Here is a 22,552-nt window from a genome sequence, read left to right as displayed (position 1 = left end):
AAAAAAACGACAGTGGTACCCCTTACGTTTTTTTTTTTTGGGCGAAAAATTAAGTTTCTCCAATCTTCCCAAAACTCTGGATTCTGATAGAGGGCCATGAGACTTAGACCTGAGTGCAAAAATGGAGGCTCTAGCCCCTTCCAGAGCTGAGATATCGAAACTCAAAAATTCGTCCCGAAAAAAAACGACAGTGGTACCCCTTACGTTTTTTTTTTTGGGGCGAAAAATTAAGTTTCTCCAATCTTTCCAAAACTCTGGATTCTGATAGAGGGTCATGAGACTTAGACCTGAGTGCAAAAATGGAGGCTCTATCCCCTTCCAGAGCTGAGATATCGAAACTCAAAAATTCGGCCCAAAAAAAAAAACGACAGTGGTACCCCTTACGTTTTTTTTTTTTTGGGCGAAAAATTAAGTTTCTCCAATCTTCCCAAAACTCTGGATACTGATAGAGGGTCGTGAGACTTAGACCTGAGTGCAAAAATGGAGGCTCTAGCCCCTTCCAGAGCTGAGATATCGAAACTCAAAAATTCGGCCCGAAAAAAAAACGACAGTGGTACCCCTTACGTTTTTTTTTTTTTTGGGCGAAAAATTAAGTTTCTCCAATCTTCCCAAAACTCTGGATTCTGATAGAGGGCCATGAGACTTAGACCCGAGTGCAAAAATGGAGGCTCTAGCCCCTTACCAGAGCTGAGATATCGAAACTCAAAAATTTGTCCCGAAAAAAAAAAATGACAGTGGTACCCCTTACATTTTTTTTTTTTGGGTGAAAAATTAAGTTTCTCCAATCTTCCCAAAACTCTCGATTCTGATAGAGGGCCATGAGACTTAGACCTGAGTGCAAAAATGGAGGCTCTAGCCCCTTCCAGAGCTGAGATATCGAAACTCAAAAATTCGGCCCGAAAAAAAAACGACAGTGGTACCCCTTACGTTTTTTTTTTTTGGGCGAAAAATTAAGTTTCTCCAATCTTCCCAAAACTCTGGATTCTGATAGAGGGCCATGAGACTTAGACCTGAGTGCAAAAATGGAGGCTCTAGCCCCTTCCAGAGCTGAGATATCGAAACTCAAAAATTCGCCCCGAAAAAAAAACGACAGTGGTACCCCTTACTTTTTTTTTTTTTTTGGGCGAAAAATTAAGTTTCTCCAATCTTCCCAAAACTCTGGATTCTGATAGAGGGCCATGAGACTTAGACCTGAGTGCAAAAATGGAGGCTCTAGCCCCTTCCAGAGCTGAGATATCGAAACTCAAAAATTCGTGCCGAAAAAAAAACGACAGTGGTACCCCTTACGTTTTTTTTTTTTTGGGCGAAAAATTAAGTTTCTCCAATCTTCCCAAAACTCTGGATTCTGATAGAGGGCCATGAGACTTAGACCTGAGTGCAAAAATGGAGGCTCTAGCCCCTTCCAGAGCTGAGATATCGAAACTCAAAAATTCGGCCCGAAAAAAAAACGACAGTGGTACCCCTTACGTTTTTTTTTTTTTGGGCGAAAAATTAAGTTTCTCCAATCTTCCCAAAACTCTGTATTCTGATAGAGGGCCATGAGACTTAGACCTGAGTGCAAAAATGGAGGCTCTAGCACCTTCCAGAGCTGAGATATCGAAACTCAAAAATTCGTCCCGAAAAAAAAACGACAGTGGTACCCCTTACGTTTTTTTTTTTTGGGCGAAAAATTAAGTTTCTCCAATCTTCCCAAAACTCTGGATTCTGATAGAGGGCCATGAGACTTAGACCTGAGTGCAAAAATGGAGGCTCTAGCCCCTTCCAGAGCTGAGATATCGAAACTCAAAAATTCGTGCCGAAAAAAAAACGACAGTGGTACCCCTTACGTTTTTTTTTTTTTGGCGAAAAATTAAGTTTCTCCAATCTTCCCAAAACTCTGGATTCTGATAGAGGGCCATGAGACTTAGACCTGAGTGCAAAAATGGAGGCTCTAGCCCCTTCCAGAGCTGAGATATCGAAACTCAAAAATTCGGCCCGAAAAAAAAAACGACAGTGGTACCCCTTACGTTTTTTTTTTTTTGGGCGAAAAATTAAGTTTCTCCAATCTTCCCAAAACTCTGGATTCTGATAGAGGGCCATGAGACTTAGACCCGAGTGCAAAAATGGAGGCTCTAGCCCCTTCCAGAGCTGAGATATCGAAACTCAAAAATTCGGCCCGAAAAAAAAAACGACAGTGGTACCCCTTACGTTTTTTTTTTTTTTTTTTTGGGCGAAAAATTAAGTTTCTCCAATCTTCCCAAAACTCTGGATTCTGATAGAGGGCCATGAGACTTAGACCCGAGTGCAAAAATGGAGGCTCTAGCCCCTTCCAGAGCTGAGATATCGAAACTCAAAAATTCGTCCCGAAAAAAAAACGACAGTGGTACCCCTTACGTTTTTTTTTTTTGGGCGAAAAATTAAGTTTCTCCAATCTTCCCAAAACTCTGGATTCTGATAGAGGGCCATGAGACTTAGACCTGAGTGCAAAAATGGAGGCTCTAGCCCCTTCCAGAGCTGAGATATCGAAACTCAAAAATTCGTCCCGAAAAAAAAACGATAGTGGTACCCCTTACGTTTTTTTTTTTTTGGGCGAAAAATTAAGTTTCTCCAATCTTTCCAAAACTCTGGATTCTGATAGAGGGTCATGAGACTTAGACCTGAGTGCAAAAATGGAGGCTCTATCCCCTTCCAGAGCTGAGATATCGAAACTCAAAAATTCGTCCCGAAAAAAAAACGACAGTGGTACCCCTTACGTTTTTTTTTTTGGGGCGAAAAATTAAGTTTCTCCAATCTTTCCAAAACTCTGGATTCTGATAGAGGGTCATGAGACTTAGACCTGAGTGCAAAAATGGAGGCTCTATCCCCTTCCAGAGCTGAGATATCGAAACTCAAAAATTCGGCCCAAAAAAAAAAAACGACAGTGGTACCCCTTACGTTTTTTTTTTTTGGGCGAAAAATTAAGTTTCTCCAATCTTCCCAAAACTCTGGATACTGATAGAGGGTCGTGAGACTTAGACCTGAGTGCAAAAATGGAGGCTCTAGCCCCTTCCAGAGCTGAGATATCGAAACTCAAAAATTCGGCCCGAAAAAAAAACGACAGTGGTACCCCTTACGTTTTTTTTTTTTTTGGGCGAAAAATTAAGTTTCTCCAATCTTCCCAAAACTCTGGATTCTGATAGAGGGCCATGAGACTTAGACCCGAGTGCAAAAATGGAGGCTCTAGCCCCTTACCAGAGCTGAGATATCGAAACTCAAAAATTTGTCCCGAAAAAAAAAATGACAGTGGTACCCCTTACGTTTTTTTTTTTTGGGTGAAAAATTAAGTTTCTCCAATCTTCCCAAAACTCTCGATTCTGAAAGAGGGCCATGAGACTTAGACCTGAGTGCAAAAATGGAGGCTCTAGCCCCTTCCAGAGCTGAGATATCGAAACTCAAAAATTCGGCCCGAAAAAAAAACGACAGTGGTACCCCTTACGTTTTTTTTTTTTTGGGCGAAAAATTAAGTTTCTCCAATCTTCCCAAAACTCTGGATTCTGATAGAGGGCCATGAGACTTAGACCTGAGTGCAAAAATGGAGGCTCTAGCCCCTTCCAGAGCTGAGATATCGAAACTCAAAAATTCGCCCCGAAAAAAAAACGACAGTGGTACCCCTTACTTTTATTTTTTTTTGGGCGAAAAATTAAGTTTCTCCAATCTTCCCAAAACTCTGGATTCTGATAGAGGGCCATGAGACTTAGACCTGAGTGCAAAAATGGAGGCTCTAGCCCCTTCCAGAGCTGAGATATCGAAACTCAAAAATTCGTGCCGAAAAAAAAACGACAGTGGTACCCCTTACGTTTTTTTTTTTTTTTGGGCGAAAAATTAAGTTTCTCCAATCTTCCCAAAACTCTGGATTCTGATAGAGGGCCATGAGACTTAGACCTGAGTGCAAAAATGGAGGCTCTAGCCCCTTCCAGAGCTGAGATATCGAAACTCAAAAATTCGGCCCGAAAAAAAAACGACAGTGGTACCCCTTACGTTTTTTTTTTTTGGGCGAAAAATTAAGTTTCTCCAATCTTCCCAAAACTCTGTATTCTGATAGAGGGCCATGAGACTTAGACCTGAGTGCAAAAATGGAGGCTCTAGCACCTTCCAGAGCTGAGATATCGAAACTCAAAAATTCGTCCCGAAAAAAAAACGACAGTGGTACCCCTTACGTTTTTTTTTTTTGGGCGAAAAATTAAGTTTCTCCAATCTTCCCAAAACTCTGGATTCTGATAGAGGGCCATGAGACTTAGACCTGAGTGCAAAAATGGAGGCTCTAGCCCCTTCCAGAGCTGAGATATCGAAACTCAAAAATTCGTGCCGAAAAAAAAACGACAGTGGTACCCCTTACGTTTTTTTTTTTTGGGCGAAAAATTAAGTTTCTCCAATCTTCCCAAAACTCTGGATTCTGATAGAGGGCCATGAGACTTAGACCTGAGTGCAAAAATGGAGGCTCTAGCCCCTTCCAGAGCTGAGATATCGAAACTCAAAAATTCGCCCCGAAAAAAAAACGACAGTGGTACCCCTTACGTTTTTTTTTTTGGGCGAAAAATTAAGTTTCTCCAATCTTCACAAAACTCTGGATTCTGATAGAGGGCCATGAGACTTAGACCTGAGTGCAAAAATGGAGGCTCTAGCCCCTTCCAGAGCTGAGATATCGCAATTTAAAAATTCGTCCCGAAAAAAAAACGACAGTGGTACCCCTTACGTTTTTTTTTTTTGGGCGAAAAATTAAGTTTCTCCAATCTTCCCAAAACTCTGGATTCTGATAGAGGGTCATGAGACTTAGACCTGAGTGCAAAAATGGAGGCTCTAGCCCCTTCCAGAGCTGAGATATCGAAACTCAAAAATTCGGCCCGAAAAAAAAACGACAGTGGTACCCCTTACGTTTTTTTTTTTTTTTTGGGCGAAAAATTAAGTTTCTCCAATCTTCCCAAAACTCTGGATTCTGATAGAGGGCCATGAGACTTAGACCTGAGAGCAAAAATGGAGGCTCTAGCCCCTTCCAGAGCTGAGATATCGAAACTCAAAAATTCGGCCCAAAAAAAAAACGACAGTGGTACCCCTTACGTTTTTTTTTTGGGCGAAAAATTAAGTTTCTCCAATCTTCCCAAAACTCTGGATTCTGATAGAGGGCCATGAGACTTAGACCTGAGTGCAAAAATGGAGGCTCTAGCCCCTTCCAGAGCTGAGATATCGAAACTCAAAAATTCGGCCCAAAAAAAAAACGACAGTGGTACCCCTTACGTTTTTTTTTTTGGGCGAAAAATTAAGTTTCTCCAATCTTCCCAAAACTCTGGATTCTGATAGAGGGCCATGAGACTTAGACCTGAGTGCAAAAATGGAGGCTCTAGCCCCTTCCAGAGCTGAGATATCGAAACTCAAAAATTTGGCCCGAAAAAAAAACGACAGTGGTACCCCTTACGTTTTTTTTTTTGGGCGAAAAATTAAGTTTCTCCAATCTTCCCAAAACTCTGGATTCTGATAGAGGGCCATGAGACTTAGACCTGAGTGCAAAAATGGAGGCTCTAGCCCCTTCCAGAGCTGAGATATCGAAACTCAAAAATTCGTCCCGAAAAAAAAAAACGACAGTGGTACCCCTTACGTTTTTTTTTTTTTTGGCGAAAAATTAAGTTTCTCCAATCTTCCCAAAACTCTGGATTCTGATAGAGGGCCATGAGACTTAGACCTGAGTGCAAAAATGGAGGCTCTAGCCCCTTCCAGAGCTGAGATATCGAAACTCAAAAATTCGTGCCGAAAAAAAAAACGACAGTGGTACCCCTTACGTTTTTTTTTTTGGGCGAAAAATTACGTTTCTCCAATCTTCCCAAAACTCTGGATTCTGATAGAGGGCCATGAGACTTAGACCTGAGTGCAAAAATGGAGGCTCTAGCCCCTTCCAGAGCTGAGATATCGAAACTCAAAAATTCGCCCCGAAAAAAAAACGACAGTGGTACCCCTTACGTTTTTTTTTTTTTGGGCGAAAAATTAAGTTTCTCCAATCTTCCCAAAACTCTGGATTCTGATAGAGGGCCATGAGACTTAGACCTGAGTGCAAAAATGGAGGCTCTAGCCCCTTCCAGAGCTGAGATATCGAAACTCAAAGATTCGTGCCGAAAAAAAAACGACAGTGGTACCCCTTACGTTTTTTTTTTTTTGGGCGAAAAATTAAGTTTCTCCAATCTTCCCAAAACTCTGGATTCTGATAGAGGGCCATGAGACTTAGACCTGAGTGCAAAAATGGAGGCTCTAGCCCCTTCCAGAGCTGAGATATCGAAACTCAAAAATTCGGCCCGAAAAAAAAACGACAGTGGTACCCCTTACGTTTTTTTTTTTGGGGCGAAAAATTAAGTTTCTCCAATCTTCCCAAAACTCTGTATTCTGATAGAGGGCCATGAGACTTAGATCTGAGTGCAAAAATGGAGGCTCTAGCACCTTCCAGAGCTGAGATATCGAAACTCAAAAATTCGTCCCGAAAAAAAAACGACAGTGGTACCCCTTACGTTTTTTTTTTTTGGGCGAAAAATTAAGTTTCTCCAATCTTCCCAAAACTCTGGATTCTGATAGAGGGCCATGAGACTTAGACCTGAGTGCAAAAATGGAGGCTCTAGCCCCTTCCAGAGCTGAGATATCGAAACTCAAAAATTCGCCCCGAAAAAAAAACGACAGTGGTACCCCTTACGTTTTTTTTTTTTTTTGGGCGAAAAATTAAGTTTCTCCAATCTTCCCAAAACTCTGGATTCTGATAGAGGGCCATGAGACTTAGACCTGAGTGCAAAAATGGAGGCTCTAGCCCCTTCCAGAGCTGAGATATCGAAACTCAAAAATTCGTGCCGAAAAAAAAACGACAGTGGTACCCCTTACGTTTTTTTTTTTTGGGCGAAAAATTAAGTTTCTCCAATCTTCCCAAAACTCTGGATTCTGATAGAGGGCCATGAGACTTAGACCTGAGTGCAAAAATGGAGGCTCTAGCCCCTTCCAGAGCTGAGATATCGAAACTCAAAAATTCGGCCCGAAAAAAAAACGACAGTGGTACCCCTTACGTTTTTTTTTTTGGGCGAAAAATTAAGTTTCTCCAATCTTCCCAAAACTCTGTATTCTGATAGAGGGCCATGAGACTTAGACCTGAGTGCAAAAATGGAGGCTCTAGCACCTTCCAGAGCTGAGATATCGAAACTCAAAAATTCGTCCCGAAAAAAAAACGACAGTGGTACCCCTTACGTTTTTTTTTTTTGGGCGAAAAATTAAGTTTCTCCAATCTTCCCAAAACTCTGGATTCTGATAGAGGGCCATGAGACTTAGACCTGAGTGCAAAAATGGAGGCTCTAGCCCCTTCCAGAGCTGAGATATCGAAACTCAAAAATTCGGCCCGAAAAAAAAACGACAGTGGTACCCCTTACGTTTTTTTTTTTTGGGCGAAAAATTAAGTTTCTCCAATCTTCCCAAAACTCTGTATTCTGATAGAGGGCCATGAGACTTAGATCTGAGTGCAAAAATGGAGGCTCTAGCACCTTCCAGAGCTGAGATATCGAAACTCAAAAATTCGTCTCGAAAAAAAAACGACAGTGGTACCCCTTACGTTTTTTTTTTTTTTGGGCGAAAAATTAAGTTTCTCCAATCTTCCCAAAACTCTGGATTCTGATAGAGGGCCATGAGAATTAGACCTGAGTGCAAAAATGGAGGCTCTAGCCCCTTCCAGAGCTGAGATATCGAAACTCAAAAATTCGCCCCGAAAAAAAAACGACAGTGGTACCCCTTACGTTTTTTTTTTTTTTTGGGCGAAAAATTAAGTTTCTCCAATCTTCCCAAAACTCTGGATTCTGATAGAGGGCCATGAGACTTAGACCTGAGTGCAAAAATGGAGGCTCTAGCCCCTTCCAGAGCTGAGATATCGAAACTCAAAAATTCGTGCCGAAAAAAAAACCACAGTGGTACCCCTTACGTTTTTTTTTTTTTGGGCGAAAAATTAAGTTTCTCCAATCTTCCCAAAACTCTGGATTCTGATAGAGGGCCATGAGACTTAGACCTGAGTGCAAAAATGGAGGCTCTAGCCCCTTCCAGAGCTGAGATATCGAAACTCAAAAATTCGGCCCGAAAAAAAAAACGACAGTGGTACCCCTTACGTTTTTTTTTTTTGGGCGAAAAATTAAGTTTCTCCAATCTTCCCAAAACTCTGGATTCTGATAGAGGGCCATGAGACTTAGACCTGAGAGCAAAAATGGAGGCTCTAGCCCCTTCCAGAGCTGAGATATCGAAACTCAAAAATTCGGCCCAAAAAAAAACGACAGTGGTACCCCTTACGTTTTTTTTTTTTGGGCGAAAAATTAAGTTTCTCCAATCTTCCCAAAACTCTGGATTCTGATAGTGGGCCATGAGACTTAGACCTGAGTGTAAAAATGGAGGCTCTAGCCCCTTCCAGAGCTGAGATATCGAAACTCAAAAACTCGTCCCGAAAAAAAAAACGACAGTGGTACCCCTTACGTTTTTTTTTTTGGGCGAAAAATTAAGTTTCTCCAATCTTCCCAAAACTCTGGATTCTGATAGAGGGTCATGAGACTTAGACCTGAGTGCAAAAATGGAGGCTCTAGCCCCTTCCAGAGCTGAGATATCGAAACTCAAAAATTCGGCCCGAAAAAAAAAACGACAGTGGTACCCCTTACGTTTTTTTTTTGGGCGAAAAATTAAGTTTCTCCAATCTTCCCAAAACTCTGGATTCTGATAGAGGGCCATGAGACTTAGACCTGAGTGCAAAAATGGAGGCTCTAGCCCCTTCCAGAGCTGAGATTTCGAAACTCAAAAATTCGCCCCGAAAAAAAAAACGACAGTGGTACCCCTTACGTTTTTTTTTTTTGGGCGAAAAATTAAGTTTCTCCAATCTTCCCAAAACTCTGGATTCTGATAGAGGGCCATGAGACTTAGACCTGAGTGCAAAAATGGAGGCTCTAGCCCCTTCCAGAGCTGAGATATCGAAACTCAAAAATTCGGCCCGAAAAAAAAACGACAGTGGTACCCCTTACGTTTTTTTTTTTGGGCGAAAAATTAAGTTTCTCCAATCTTCCCAAAACTCTGGATTCTGATAGAGGGCCATGAGACTTAGACCTGAGTGCAAAAATGGAGGCTCTAGCCCCTTCCAGAGCTGAGATATCGAAACTCAAAAATTCGGCCCAAAAAAAAAAACGACAGTGGTACCCCTTACGTTTTTTTTTTTTGGGCGAAAAATTAAGTTTCTCCAATCTTTCCAAAACTCTGGATTCTGATAGAGGGCCATGAGACTTAGACCTGAGTGCAAAAATGGAGACTCTAGCACCTTCCAGAGCTGAGATATCGAAACTCAAAAATTCGTCCCGAAAAAAAAACGACAGTGGTACCCCTTACGTTTTTTTTTTTTGGGCGAAAAATTAAGTTTCTCCAATCTTCCCAAAACTCTGGATTCTGATAGAGGGCCATGAGACTTAGACCTGAGTGCAAAAATGGAGGCTCTAGCCCCTTCCAGAGCTGAGATATCGAAACTCAAAAATTCGGTCCGAAAAAAAAAACGACAGTGGTACCCCTTACGTTTTTTTTTTTTTGGGCGAAAAATTAAGTTTCTCCAATATTCCCAAAACTCTGGATTCTGATAGAGGGCCATGAGACTTAGACCTGAGTGCAAAAATGGAGGCTCTAGCCCCTTCCAGAGCTGAGATATCGAAACTCAAAAATTCGTCCCGAAAAAAAAACGACAGTGGTACCCCTTACGTTTTTTTTTTTTTGGGCGAAAAATTAAGTTTCTCCAATCTTCCCAAAACTCTGGATTCTGATAGAGGGTCATGAGACTTAGACCTGAGTGCAAAAATGGAGGCTCTAGCCCCTTCCAGAGCTGAGATATCGAAACTCAAAAATTCGGCCCGAAAAAAAAACGACAGTGGTACCCCTTACGTTTTTTTTTTTTTTTGGGCGAAAAATTAAGTTTCTCCAATCTTCCCAAAACTCTGGATTCTGATAGAGGGCCATGAGACTTAGACCTGAGAGCAAAAATGGAGGCTCTAGCCCCTTCCAGAGCTGAGATATCGAAACTCAAAAATTCGGCCCAAAAAAAAAACGACAGTGGTACCCCTTACGTTTTTTTTTTTGGGCGAAAAATTAAGTTTCTCCAATCTTCCCAAAACTCTGGATTCTGATAGAGGGCCATGAGACTTAGACCTGAGTGCAAAAATGGAGGCTCTAGCCCCTTCCAGAGCTGAGATATCGAAACTCAAAAATTCGGCCCAAAAAAAAAACGACAGTGGTACCCCTTACGTTTTTTTTTTTGGGCGAAAAATTAAGTTTCTCCAATCTTCCCAAAACTCTGGATTCTGATAGAGGGCCATGAGACTTAGACCCGAGTGCAAAAATGGAGGCTCTAGCCCCTTCCAGAGCTGAGATATCGAAACTCAAAAATTCGTCCCGAAAAAAAAACGACAGTGGTACCCCTTACGTTTTTTTTTTTTGGGCGAAAAATTAAGTTTCTCCAATCTTCCCAAAACTCTGGATTCTGATAGAGGGCCATGAGACTTAGACCTGAGTGCAAAAATGGAGGCTCTAGCCCCTTCCAGAGCTGAGATATCGAAACTCAAAAATTCGTCCCGAAAAAAAAACGACAGTGGTACCCCTTACGTTTTTTTTTTTTGGGCGAAAAATTAAGTTTCTCCAATCTTTCCAAAACTCTGGATTCTGATAGAGGGTCATGAGACTTAGACCTGAGTGCAAAAATGGAGGCTCTATCCCCTTCCAGAGCTGAGATATCGAAACTCAAAAATTCGTCCCGAAAAAAAAACGACAGTGGTACCCCTTACGTTTTTTTTTTTGGGGCGAAAAATTAAGTTTCTCCAATCTTTCCAAAACTCTGGATTCTGATAGAGGGTCATGAGACTTAGACCTGAGTGCAAAAATGGAGGCTCTATCCCCTTCCAGAGCTGAGATATCGAAACTCAAAAATTCGGCCCAAAAAAAAAAAACGACAGTGGTACCCCTTACGTTTTTTTTTTTTGGGCGAAAAATTAAGTTTCTCCAATCTTCCCAAAACTCTGGATACTGATAGAGGGTCGTGAGACTTAGACCTGAGTGCAAAAATGGAGGCTCTAGCCCCTTCCAGAGCTGAGATATCGAAACTCAAAAATTCGGCCCGAAAAAAAAACGACAGTGGTACCCCTTACGTTTTTTTTTTTTTGGGCGAAAAATTAAGTTTCTCCAATCTTCCCAAAACTCTGGATTCTGATAGAGGGCCATGAGACTTAGACCCGAGTGCAAAAATGGAGGCTCTAGCCCCTTACCAGAGCTGAGATATCGAAACTCAAAAATTTGTCCCGAAAAAAAAAATGACAGTGGTACCCCTTACGTTTTTTTTTTTTGGGTGAAAAATTAAGTTTCTCCAATCTTCCCAAAACTCTCGATTCTGAAAGAGGGCCATGAGACTTAGACCTGAGTGCAAAAATGGAGGCTCTAGCCCCTTCCAGAGCTGAGATATCGAAACTCAAAAATTCGGCCCGAAAAAAAAACGACAGTGGTACCCCTTACGTTTTTTTTTTTTTGGGCGAAAAATTAAGTTTCTCCAATCTTCCCAAAACTCTGGATTCTGATAGAGGGCCATGAGACTTAGACCTGAGTGCAAAAATGGAGGCTCTAGCCCCTTCCAGAGCTGAGATATCGAAACTCAAAAATTCGCCCCGAAAAAAAAACGACAGTGGTACCCCTTACTTTTATTTTTTTTTGGGCGAAAAATTAAGTTTCTCCAATCTTCCCAAAACTCTGGATTCTGATAGAGGGCCATGAGACTTAGACCTGAGTGCAAAAATGGAGGCTCTAGCCCCTTCCAGAGCTGAGATATCGAAACTCAAAAATTCGTGCCGAAAAAAAAACGACAGTGGTACCCCTTACGTTTTTTTTTTTTGGGCGAAAAATTAAGTTTCTCCAATCTTCCCAAAACTCTGGATTCTGATAGAGGGCCATGAGACTTAGACCTGAGTGCAAAAATGGAGGCTCTAGCCCCTTCCAGAGCTGAGATATCGAAACTCAAAAATTCGGCCCGAAAAAAAAACGACAGTGGTACCCCTTACGTTTTTTTTTTTGGGCGAAAAATTAAGTTTCTCCAATCTTCCCAAAACTCTGTATTCTGATAGAGGGCCATGAGACTTAGACCTGAGTGCAAAAATGGAGGCTCTAGCACCTTCCAGAGCTGAGATATCGAAACTCAAAAATTCGTCCCGAAAAAAAAACGACAGTGGTACCCCTTACGTTTTTTTTTTTTGGGCGAAAAATTAAGTTTCTCCAATCTTCCCAAAACTCTGGATTCTGATAGAGGGCCATGAGACTTAGACCTGAGTGCAAAAATGGAGGCTCTAGCCCCTTCCAGAGCTGAGATATCGAAACTCAAAAATTCGGCCCGAAAAAAAAACGACAGTGGTACCCCTTACGTTTTTTTTTTTTGGGCGAAAAATTAAGTTTCTCCAATCTTCCCAAAACTCTGTATTCTGATAGAGGGCCATGAGACTTAGATCTGAGTGCAAAAATGGAGGCTCTAGCACCTTCCAGAGCTGAGATATCGAAACTCAAAAATTCGTCTCGAAAAAAAAACGACAGTGGTACCCCTTACGTTTTTTTTTTTTTGGGCGAAAAATTAAGTTTCTCCAATCTTCCCAAAACTCTGGATTCTGATAGAGGGCCATGAGAATTAGACCTGAGTGCAAAAATGGAGGCTCTAGCCCCTTCCAGAGCTGAGATATCGAAACTCAAAAATTCGCCCCGAAAAAAAAACGACAGTGGTACCCCTTACGTTTTTTTTTTTTTGGGCGAAAAATTAAGTTTCTCCAATCTTCCCAAAACTCTGGATTCTGATAGAGGGCCATGAGACTTAGACCTGAGTGCAAAAATGGAGGCTCTAGCCCCTTCCAGAGCTGAGATATCGAAACTCAAAAATTCGTGCCGAAAAAAAAACCACAGTGGTACCCCTTACGTTTTTTTTTTTTGGGCGAAAAATTAAGTTTCTCCAATCTTCCCAAAACTCTGGATTCTGATAGAGGGCCATGAGACTTAGACCTGAGTGCAAAAATGGAGGCTCTAGCCCCTTCCAGAGCTGAGATATCGAAACTCAAAAATTCGGCCCGAAAAAAAAACGACAGTGGTACCCCTTACGTTTTTTTTTTTTGGGCGAAAAATTAAGTTTCTCCAATCTTCCCAAAACTCTGTATTCTGATAGAGGGCCATGAGACTTAGACCTGAGTGCAAAAATGGAGGCTCTAGCACCTTCCAGAGCTGAGATATCGAAACTCAGAAATTCGTCCCGAAAAAAAAACGACAGTGGTACCCCTTACGTATTTTTTTTTGGGCGAAAAATTAAGTTTCTCCAATCTTCCCAAAACTCTGTATTCTGATAGAGGGCCATGAGACTTAGATCTGAGTGCAAAAATGGAGGCTCTAGCACCTTCCAGAGCTGAGATATCGAAACTCAAAAATTCGTCTCGAAAAAAAAACGACAGTGGTACCCCTTACGTTTTTTTTTTTTTTGGGCGAAAAATTAAGTTTCTCCAATCTTCCCAAAACTCTGGATTCTGATAGAGGGCCATGAGAATTAGACCTGAGTGCAAAAATGGAGGCTCTAGCCCCTTCCAGAGCTGAGATATCGAAACTCAAAAATTCGCCCCGAAAAAAAAAACGACAGTGGTACCCCTTACGTTTTTTTTTTTTTTGGGCGAAAAATTAAGTTTCTCCAATCTTCCCAAAACTCTGGATTCTGATAGAGGGCCATGAGACTTAGACCTGAGTGCAAAAATGGAGGCTCTAGCCCCTTCCAGAGCTGAGATATCGAAACTCAAAAATTCGTGCCGAAAAAAAAACCACAGTGGTACCCCTTACGTTTTTTTTTTTTTGGGCGAAAAATTAAGTTTCTCCAATCTTCCCAAAACTCTGGATTCTGATAGAGGGCCATGAGACTTAGACCTGAGTGCAAAAATGGAGGCTCTAGCCCCTTCCAGAGCTGAGATATCGAAACTCAAAAATTCGGCCCGAAAAAAAAACGACAGTGGTACCCCTTACGTTTTTTTTTTTTTGGGCGAAAAATTAAGTTTCTCCAATCTTCCCAAAACTCTGGATTCTGATAGAGGGCCATGAGACTTAGACCTGAGTGCAAAAATGGAGGCTCTAGCACCTTCCAGAGCTGAGATATCGAAACTCAGAAATTCGTCCCGAAAAAAAAACGACAGTGGTACCCCTTACGTATTTTTTTTTGGGCGAAAAATTAAGTTTCTCCAATCTTCCCAAAACTCTGGATTCTGATAGAGGGCCATGAGACTTAGACCTGAGTGCAAAAATGGAGGCTCTAGCCCCTTCCAGAGCTGAGATATCGAAACTCAAAAATTCGGCCCGAAAAAAAAAACGACAGTGGTACCCCTTACGTTTTTTTTTTTTGGGCGAAAAATTAAGTTTCTCCAATCTTCCCAAAACTCTGGATTCTGATAGAGGGCCATGAGACTTAGACCTGAGAGCAAAAATGGAGGCTCTAGCCCCTTCCAGAGCTGAGATATCGAAACTCAAAAATTCGGCCCAAAAAAAAACGACAGTGGTACCCCTTACGTTTTTTTTTTTTGGGCGAAAAATTAAGTTTCTCCAATCTTCCCAAAACTCTGGATTCTGATAGAGGGCCATGAGACTTAGACCTGAGTGTAAAAATGGAGGCTCTAGCCCCTTCCAGAGCTGAGATATCGAAACTCAAAAACTCGTCCCGAAAAAAAAAACGACAGTGGTACCCCTTACGTTTTTTTTTTTGGGCGAAAAATTAAGTTTCTCCAATCTTCCCAAAACTCTGGATTCTGATAGAGGGTCATGAGACTTAGACCTGAGTGCAAAAATGGAGGCTCTAGCCCCTTCCAGAGCTGAGATATCGAAACTCAAAAATTCGGCCCGAAAAAAAAAACGACAGTGGTACCCCTTACGTTTTTTTTTTGGGCGAAAAATTAAGTTTCTCCAATCTTCCCAAAACTCTGGATTCTGATAGAGGGCCATGAGACTTAGACCTGAGTGCAAAAATGGAGGCTCTAGCCCCTTCCAGAGCTGAGATATCGAAACTCAAAAATTCGGCCCGAAAAAAAAACGACAGTGGTACCCCTTACGTTTTTTTTTTTGGGCGAAAAATTAAGTTTCTCCAATCTTCCCAAAACTCTGGATTCTGATAGAGGGCCATGAGACTTAGACCTGAGTGCAAAAATGGAGGCTCTAGCCCCTTCCAGAGCTGAGATATCGAAACTCAAAAATTCGGCCCAAAAAAAAAAACGACAGTGGTACCCCTTACGTTTTTTTTTTTTGGGCGAAAAATTAAGTTTCTCCAATCTTTCCAAAACTCTGGATTCTGATAGAGGGCCATGAGACTTAGACCTGAGTGCAAAAATGGAGACTCTAGCACCTTCCAGAGCTGAGATATCGAAACTCAAAAATTCGGCCCGAAAAAAAAACGACAGTGGTACCCCTTACGTTTTTTTTTTTTGGGCGAAAAATTAAGTTTCTCCAATCTTCCCAAAACTCTGGATTCTGATAGAGGGCCATGAGACTTAGACCTGAGTGCAAAAATGGAGGCTCTAGCCCCTTCCAGAGCTGAGATATCGAAACTCAAAAATTCGGTCCGAAAAAAAAAACGACAGTGGTACCCCTTACGTTTTTTTTTTTTTTGGGCGAAAAATTAAGTTTCTCCAATATTCCCAAAACTCTGGATTCTGATAGAGGGCCATGAGACTTAGACCTGAGTGCAAAAACGGAGGCTCTAGCCCCTTCCAGAGCTGAGATATCGAAACTCAAAAATTCGGCCCGAAAAAAAAAACGACAGTGGTACCCCTTACGTTTTTTTTTTTTTTGGGCGAAAAATTAAGTTTCTCCAATCTTCCCAAAACTCTGGATTCTGATAGAGGGCCATGAGACTTAGACCCGAGTGCAAAAATGGAGGCTCTAGCCCCTTACCAGAGCTGAGATATCGAAACTCAAAAATTCGGCCCGAAAAAAAAAACGACAGTGGTACCCCTTACGTTTTTTTTTTTTTGGGTGAAAAATTAAGTTTCTCCAATCTTCCCAAAACTCTGGATTCTGATAGAGGGCCATGAGACTTAGACCTGAGTGCAAAAATGTAGGCTCTAGCCCCTTCCAGAGCTGAGATATCGAAACTCAAAAATTCGGCCCGAAAAAAAAACGACAGTGGTACCCCTTACGTTTTTTTTTTTTTTGGGCGAAAAATTAAGTTTCTCCAATCTTCCCAAAACTCTGGATTCTGATAGAGGGCCATGAGACTTAGACCTGAGTGCAAAACTCAAAACTAAAAACCTGAGTATCGAAACTCAAAAATTCGGCCCGAAAAAAAAACAACAGTGGTACCCCTTACGTTTTTTTTTTTGGGCGAAAAATTAAGTTTCTCCAATCTTCCCAAAACTCTGGATTCTGATAGAGGGCCATGAGACTTAGACCTGAATGCAAAAATAGAGGCTCTAACCCCTTCCAGAGCTGAGATATCGAAACTCAAAAATTCGGCCCGAAAAAAAAAAACGACAGTGGTACCCCTTACGTTTTTTTTTTGGGGGGCGAAAAATTAAGTTTCTCCAATTTTCCCAAAACTCTGGATTCTGATAGGGTCTAAGTCTCATGGCCCTCTATCAGAATCCAGAGTTTTGGGAAGATTGGAGAAACTTAATTTTTCGCTCAAAAAAAAAAAAAAAACGTAAGGGGTACCACTGTCGTTTTTTTTTTTCAGGCCGAATTTTTGATATAATATGGTATTATCTTCAAATGTTCAAATCCATTTTTGCCCCTGTACTCCTGTCGAAATTTTGAGTTTCTCTGATCTTCTTGAAACTCTGGATTCTGATAGAGGGCCATGAGACTTAGATTTGAGTGCAAAAATGGAGTCTCTTGACCCTTCCAGAGCTGAGATATTGAGATATTTATAATGGCATAAATGCTACGTGGGATCTCAATGTCTCAGCTCTGGATGGGTCTAGAAACTCCATTTTTGCACTCAGGTCTAAGTCCCAAGGCCATCTATCAGAATCCAGAGTTTCAAGAAGATCAGAGCAACTCAAAATTTCAACCCGAAAAAAAAAACGACAGTGGTACCCCTTTCGTTTTTTTTTTTTTGTTTTGTTTTTTTTTGGTGCGAAAAAATAAGTTTCTCAGATTTTCTTGAAACTCTGGATTCTGATAGAGGGCCATGGGACTTAGACCTAAGTGCCAAAATGGAGGCTCTAGACCCTTCCAGAGCTTAGATATTGAGATCCCACGTAGCATTTATGCTATTATAAAAATAGTGGGTTCGCGGACAGTGGAATTTTGGGACGTTGCTTGGTGCTAGCCCCAGCTTGGTGCTGCCCCAGGGGACCTGCTGAGTGCAGTAAAATAGTTTTTATCACGACAGGAACTTTAATTAAAATGTCATCAAATATACTACCCGAAACCCCATTCAATAGATTACAGGCGAGATGGTGTCCAACATAAAAATGGTATGAAACTCATACAGGTTTGGAACAACATGAGGGTGAGTAAGTGATGACAAATATAATTTGTGGTTGAACTATACCTTTAAAGGCATAGTTCACCCAAAAATGTAAATTAGCCCATGATTTAATCACCCTGGCCTCTAGCTATCCTTGGTGTATATGACATTCTTCTCTCAGACGAAAACAATCAGAGTTATGTTAAACAATGTCCTGGCCCTTCCAAGCTTTATATTGGCTGTAAATGGTTTTCTGTTTTGAAAGTCCATAAAAGTGCATCTATCCATGATAAAAGTGCATCTATCCATCATAAAAGTGCATCTATGCATAAAAAATATATATTAGTATGAAATATTTAAAATATTCATATTTAAGTCAAATCCATTTGTTCTTTTGGCCGGAAGTTATTTTACTTTATAAAGTTTTAAATATGGATATTTTTCTTACATCTCCATCTTCCTCATTACTCCACATAAAGTCAACATCTGAGATATTTTCATCAGTTATATGTTCAAGCACTTCAGAACTGTATATTCTGCACATGAAAAAGTTTCAAAAATGTATCGGTACTTTGATATATATATATATATATATATATTTATAAAAGAAATTTCAATCAGCATCACTGAAAATGAGACTTCAGTAAGGCTTTCAAACCTACTGTCCATTCTAATGGACAGACACATTTAAAAAAAATCCTGATTTAAAACGTGCAATTCTACAGTCGATTTTTAACTTTAATTAATAAATTCAATCTTTCTATTTTACATACAAACTATGAAATACTGGCAAAAATATATACAAAATGTAAATACACCTTAGAAAATGTTGCTTCCTTCTATGTTTGGAGTGAAGTGCTACCATGCTTCTCTTCAATGTAGAGTTTTTTTTAAATAAAATTACTACATGCAGAGCTTTGCTGGCATTTGATTGGATGACAAACATCCAATCTCATGAACTGCAGGCTTTAAACTAGGTGAAATGCTCGAGAAGTTAAAAAAGGGGGCTGACATGACATGTAATGTCCATTGTAATGGACACAGGGTCTGAATGGGTTAAGTTAAACAGTACATAAAACAGTAAGTATATTAAACCATCAGCCAATCATTATACTATTTCTTGCAAAGCTGCAAAACAACCCCAGGGTCTTGAAACATCCTAATTAATTTAGTAGCTTCATCGCAAGACGTTCTGAAAGTTTATTTGAACAAAACAGCAGAGTCGCTGCTAAAAAACATGGCTTTTTAATCAATAATTATGCCGTGTGACCTCCTTTTTGAACAACAACAGAAAAACATTTTTCCTCTAGCACAATGCATAGTAAAACGTAGTAATATTTAGTGGAGCATATTTTGTTAATGATAGCTACAACTGAGACAAATATTCCTTTCTCGTGGACAAACTGTAAACTTTATTGCTTCAAATATTCCTTAGAATTTGGCAAAAATATAACACTTGGCATATATTGAATAAAATCCAACATCTGTGTTTGGTGCAAGATGAACTGAGGATATGAGCATCATTTAAAAGCAGCTATATGATTTTTTTTTTTAATCTGCTTATGGCAGGAATCTACAAGGAGTCATTTAAAAGACATGATTTTAAGTCATAAAAAATGTGCTTTTTTTCAAAACCCTGAATATGAACAGTCTGATACTATTTTCAAACATTTGCCCATTTTGTTATTTTCTTTAAATCATAAATGAGCGATTTGCGCTTGGTTTTGCCTCCAGGATGCCAAGAACAAACAGGAGCCGCTACAACAGAGCTAGCCTCTTTCAAGCTGTGAAATAGTAAGTAACAGCAGAATATAAATAGGTTTTCAAGGATTTAAAGACCGAGAGGACATCAGACCTCATTAGGTAGCCATGGCGAGTGAGTTTAGTGCTCCAAAACAACAGATAGTGGAGAGACTCATCGTCGCCTGATGGATCTCGTCACATCGCAGAGGAGGGGGTAATCAACCCTAATGTACTTACTCGCATAACCTCACTTGCCCTCTAAGATGTGCGATCCCCCTCAAAACTGCATTAAGTCATATTTATTCACTCTCTGCTTTATTTGTGAGGGAGAACGATTTTTTACAAACAGGACAGAGCCACAATTTTTGAAATAAATAGTTCATTGATAATGAAAAGCTGAACTTTTTCAAGAAAGCTACTCAAGTCCTTTGTAATTAAATACGTACGAATGTAGCAGATGAGGGCAAATTAGTCTCCCAGTCATTAAACTTTGTACGTTAGCAGCATAATTAGCTCAAAATGGATGTGGTATTTACTTCCATGAACACTCATTGGGAAACTGTTGATTCGTTTAATTGTCCCAATGCTAAATTAAGACGATGAAATAATCTCTGTTGTGGGATAGCGAAGAAAAAAAAAACACACATATGGTCACACACACATACACAACGTTCAAAATCAAGGCCTTTCATTTCATTTGACATCGTTTCATGTCGTCTTATGTTAACATGTTCCTTTGGTCTGAAGGAATAAGACAAAGACATGGACAGAAGTTCTCATTTTGAAACCGGTTTGGGACTCTTGAGCCTTCAAATACACCTTTATTTTTCTATAACAACTCTAATATTGCGTATTATAAGTTAAGTATCTAATGTCTAGCCGGTTCATGTTGAGAAGAGGGGGTTAGCTCCTACATTGTGATCAGAAGCAAACTAAGTCCCTGTATTCAGACACGTGCCAGTTTGCATTATTTGTACTACAGTACATAAAAGGGAGTGGGTACATCTTTGTGAGCAGCTACAATAAAGAAAAACATTTCAAAGAGGCAAATTGTGAGGGTGGAAGCTACATTGATGTTTATATCATAGGTACAATGGAAATGTCCCGGTCGTGGTAAAAATGATACAGTCATTTTCATTTAATGCTATCAAGTCTTGAGGGTTTGTTTTCCCTTGTAACCAGTCGCACCACATACATTCTGTGAGTAAAATCCAAAGGTGTGACAAGGGATCGGAAACGTTCTTGGTTAAGGTGAGTCCACACATTCCTGACCCAGGCAGAGCCTGCCAACACTATCGTGGTCACAAATTTGATGATAATCTAGATCTGATGTGATGTTGTTCAGTTTCTGGTAGACTGGTTATTGAATCCTTCTTGGGCAGTCCTGAATCCAAACTGGGTCTCATCTGGGGGAGAGAGGCAGGAGAAAATGCACCTACAGACATTTGGTGGGGTAGTGCCATTCTTGGCGGAAAACTTCCTCTAATACCAGCAGGGCCGGGGAGGTTCTGGGGGGGACCGATTGAAGTGGAAGAGACTCTGGTGGACTGGGAAGGGCTTGGGGCAACTGGCTGTACCATATCATGGGGTAAGGATGGCTGGGAGGCGGATAGGGCACGGGCATCTTGGCTTAAAGCGCACCTGGGAACCAGTGGTCGATGTGTGGGACTGGGGACATGTTGTTGTACAAGGGATAACTGGGAGCCTGAGGGTGCACCTGGGGGGCTGGAACCATACTGGAATGTTCGACCGGTAGTTGCCAGAGGGCTATGGACCGGTGTGCCTGCAAGGGCAGAGGCAAGGGCTAAGGTGGAGTACTGGGAGCCTGGGGGTGTCTGGCTCTGGACCACCTGGAAGCGCCGCACCATGCGAGGTGACTGGACAGCCCCAGAACCCACTAGAGTGTTGCCCATCTGGGGACAGAAGCTCATGGCAACAGCTTGCTGGAGGGTAGCAATGGCAGAACTTGTTGAGGGCTGACTAGAAGGTGCAAACATGCTCCCTTGAGTTGAAGGAGCCATGGACATGGACATGGCCCTGGGCCTCTGCATGTCTCCTTGTTTAACTAGTTGAACCATTTCTCGATCGTACTTCACAATCTCCTGGATCATCTCGTTCTCACGGTTGTTGAAGACGCCAGTGTTAAGATCGTGCTGTACTTTGTGCATCAGGATGGAGTTCTTCTTGCCTGAAAGGTGCAGATTATGGTCAGATATGGCTTTGTTGACACATCTTTAATCAACAGCTATATCTGTAACTAGCAAACAATACTGCTGTTACAGACGTCTAATGATAGTATCAACTACCTAAATGTTGCATTTATATTACAGTGAACCCATTGTACTCTGTGCCTTTGGTAAGAGTCAGACACAGAGTAACAAAGGCTTAATCTGACATCCTACACCAAGGGCCCTATCTTGCACCCGGCGCAAATGACTTTGTACACTGACAAATTTATCATTCCTATTTTGCACCCGCGCAAAGTGGACTTTTCCCTTCACAGACGTACATTTTGTTTGGGTTTGTCCCATCCCCAATGTCACTTCTCTTTCTTTTACGGCCCTGACAAGAACATCGATTTCATCGCTGTGAACCGATTGTGAAGCGCCTGGTAAATGCGCCGTTAAAATAGAATTTCGCCATGGAACAAGCACACCTCGTTCATCATGCTCTTAAAGGGAATGTGATATGATGCTCTTATTGGTTTGTTTCCGTTACGCCCAAACCACACCAATGAATAATGAAGCTACTTCAGGCCAACCCCTTTTAAACTTGCGTCTGGCGCAAGTGTCATCTATCCCGCCTGGTACAATAGCAACAGCGCCCAAGACCCGCCCACAAAGTTACTTGCGCTTCGCGCTTGATACTTGCGTTTCAGATCGTTAAAAAGTGATTATATGGTGCTGAAGGGTCATTGAAATCACATTTGGTTGACTTGCACAATGGGAAAAAGGAAGGAAAAGTGTCCCACCATGAGAGCATATCTTATGTACATGGCCTTTGAGAAACGCGTCCCTTCGGGTTGAGGTAAACTCCAAACTAGCCAAATTATAGTTTTTGAAAACATGCAATTTTGCACACCTCTACTATTGTCTTTTGGTCTGACTGTTGACACAACTTGTTTAGATGGATGTTTGTACTTAGTGGATTCCTGTTGGGGTTTTTATTTCTGATATCTGCTTTTTCAGACTGATGGGTCATCTAGTTGCCTGTGAACAGCAAGGCCCAGAGCCCTGCTGAGATTTCCAGTGAGAGGGAAGCTATAATGTCTGGCACTAGTGTCATTGTGCTGAGTCACAGCACCGCTAACACTAACTCGCGACATGGCGC

At 41.2% G+C, this 22,552-nt stretch overlaps 1 protein-coding gene across 1 annotated transcript in view; it reads right to left on the bottom strand.

Annotated features, from left to right (window-relative positions):
* Window positions 1-18,708: 18,708 nt before the first annotated feature.
* hcn2b (hyperpolarization activated cyclic nucleotide-gated potassium channel 2b) overlaps window positions 18,709-22,552 on the bottom strand; it is a 32,798-nt gene continuing 28,954 nt past the window's right edge. Inside the window, exon 8 of the mRNA XM_039681565.2 lies at window positions 18,709-21,410. Coding sequence (XP_039537499.1) covers window positions 20,524-21,410 — 887 coding nt within the window. The 3' untranslated portion in view covers window positions 18,709-20,523. The remainder of the gene's footprint in view (window positions 21,411-22,552) is intronic.

Source organism: Pimephales promelas, chromosome 2 (genome assembly GCF_988280905.1).
Source record: "Pimephales promelas chromosome 2, fPimPro1.hap1.1, whole genome shotgun sequence".
Classification (NCBI taxonomy): Eukaryota; Metazoa; Chordata; class Actinopteri; order Cypriniformes; family Leuciscidae; genus Pimephales; species Pimephales promelas.
The sequence above is the reverse complement of the archived record's forward strand: the minus strand, read 5'-3'. Positions and strand labels throughout refer to the sequence as shown.